Source organism: Euprymna scolopes, chromosome 9 (assembly GCF_053919585.1).
Source record: "Euprymna scolopes isolate OS-2025 chromosome 9, ASM5391958v1, whole genome shotgun sequence".
Classification (NCBI taxonomy): Eukaryota; Metazoa; Mollusca; class Cephalopoda; order Sepiida; family Sepiolidae; genus Euprymna; species Euprymna scolopes.
Window position 1 is genome coordinate 94,284,363 of NC_136490.1, and position 2,154 is coordinate 94,286,516.

Consider the following 2,154-nt stretch of genomic DNA (forward strand, 5'->3'; position numbering starts at 1 on the left):
TCTGAGGAGTATAATAGAGTGGTTAGCACAGATGTCTGATAAACTGCTACTTTGATTAAATATGTAACCCATCTGTCACGCCAGAATCGCTTTTCCAACTTGCCAAATGCAACAGAAGCATTCTGGATACGAGCATATATCTCAGAACTCAGCGACCCATCCCTCGATAAAGTGCTACAAAGGTAAACAAATGTGTCAACGACACCTTATCGGGTGCCATCAATAGAAATGTTATGTTCGCAGTACGGAACACCCTTTGGTGGAGTAAATATCAAGCGTACAGTAAGACCAAAGGAAGAGCATGCTGCTGAAAATCTGTTGATAAGCAGTTGCATGTCCTCTTCAATGTGAACGATGAGGTCAGTATCATCAGCATACAGTAACTCACGTACAAGTGTTTGGAAGGTTTTCGATTGGGTATTAAATCTTCTCAGATTGAAAACTCTACCAGTGAATCTGGATCTCAAGCCAACTCCAATGTCACAGCCCCGAAAAGCATGGGTAATTATAACCGCGAAATATATTGAGAACAGCGTCGGTGCAAGTGTATCATCTTGCTTGATACCACTGTCAACAGTGATCTCTAATGATAGTTCCTCGTTGAATGTAACACGTGATTTCATATTACAATGTAGTTCTTTCAGCATGTGGATGAATGTGGTTGGACACCCAAGTTTACTAAATACTCTCTCTGTTGACAGACTTGGTACAGAAGAGGTACATACATACATACATACATACATACATACATACATACATACATACATACAGGATACCTTCCTTTAGTTTTGACAAACTATGGATATTCACTGTAAGGGTAACTGCGCATAGATTTTGTTTTGCGTGAAGGGTTACGAAATACCCAGCCACAGTTCTTCTGAGTCGGCGTTGTTAAATACCAGTATCAAGTGAAGGTTCAGGACGATTGGAAACAATGGCAAGATTCGCAGAGATGGCACATACAGCACCTAGAATTCCCAGATTATGCCGTATGTGTGTGTATACACACACACACACACACACACACACACACACACACATATATATATATACAAACATATATATATATATATATATATTTGTATATATATATATATATATATATATATATATATATATATATATATATATATATATATATATATATATATATATACATGTTTATATATATACATAGTATCATATATATATATATATACATGTTTATATATATATATATATATATATATATATATATAAACATGTATATATATACTAGCATGTGTGCCCGGCGTTGCCCGGGTGTTTTGAGGTATATGCTGAGCAAAAAACAACAACAAAAAAAAACAATGAAAAATGTCAATTTTTTTAACTTTGGCCCCTATTATGACCTCTTAACATTTATTGTTTAGGGCTTAAATCAAGTTATTAAGTTAGATCCATGTCCAAGGAACCTATATCTAAAATTTCAAGTGTTTAGTACCAAAATTGTAGGAGGAGTTTGGTAGAGTTCTCAAAGGTCAAATCGTTGAACTTTGACCCCTTAATCGCCAAATTTCTGGCCGAAAACCGATCACATCGATTTTCCCAAATCTCAGTACCCTGTATCTCAAATTTTGAGTCTGTAGACTAAAAATTGACAGAGTTATTGCGTAGGGAAATCTACACACACACACACATAGACACGTTCACTTTTATACATGTACTTGCATTTCAGCTCGGCGTTGCCCGGGTGTTTGGATGTGTATGTTGAGCAAAAAAATAAAAAATAAAAAAAGTGGTAGTAGGAAGGCAGGCTCGAAGCCGTACCGCAAAGAAGGAAGAGAACGGGGTAAAACATAACGTTTATGCTGTTACGAACACCGCCAAACCGGAAGCGACATTTTTTAAAAATTAAGGATAGACAATCTAAAGGAGAGGATAACATTAAAAAATATCGGCGAAAAAAGTGACCCCCCTGTAGAAAAGTGCCTAGTTGAAGGGAAAGATATTAATGTTCTTAGCCAAATTTTCGATATTTGTCGTGTGAAAGGTCGAACTTTAAAACAATACTGATCTTGCTAAAATCCGCCACCTCTATTGAAAGTTTTTTAAGGCTGACATGCAAACAGACATACATACATACATTTATATATTGGTAACAAAAAATTTTCGACCCAAACTGATGAAAAAGCT

General features: G+C 35.8%; 1 protein-coding gene across 1 annotated transcript; it reads right to left on the reverse strand.

Moving 5' to 3' along the window:
- Nucleotides 1-206: 206 nt before the first annotated feature.
- On the reverse strand, nucleotides 207-647 carry LOC145284630 (uncharacterized). The gene has a single exon (XM_080133535.1). The coding sequence runs from the start codon at nucleotides 645-647 to the stop codon at nucleotides 207-209; it is 441 nt and encodes a 146-aa protein (XP_079989661.1).
- Nucleotides 648-2,154: the final 1,507 nt, after the last annotated feature.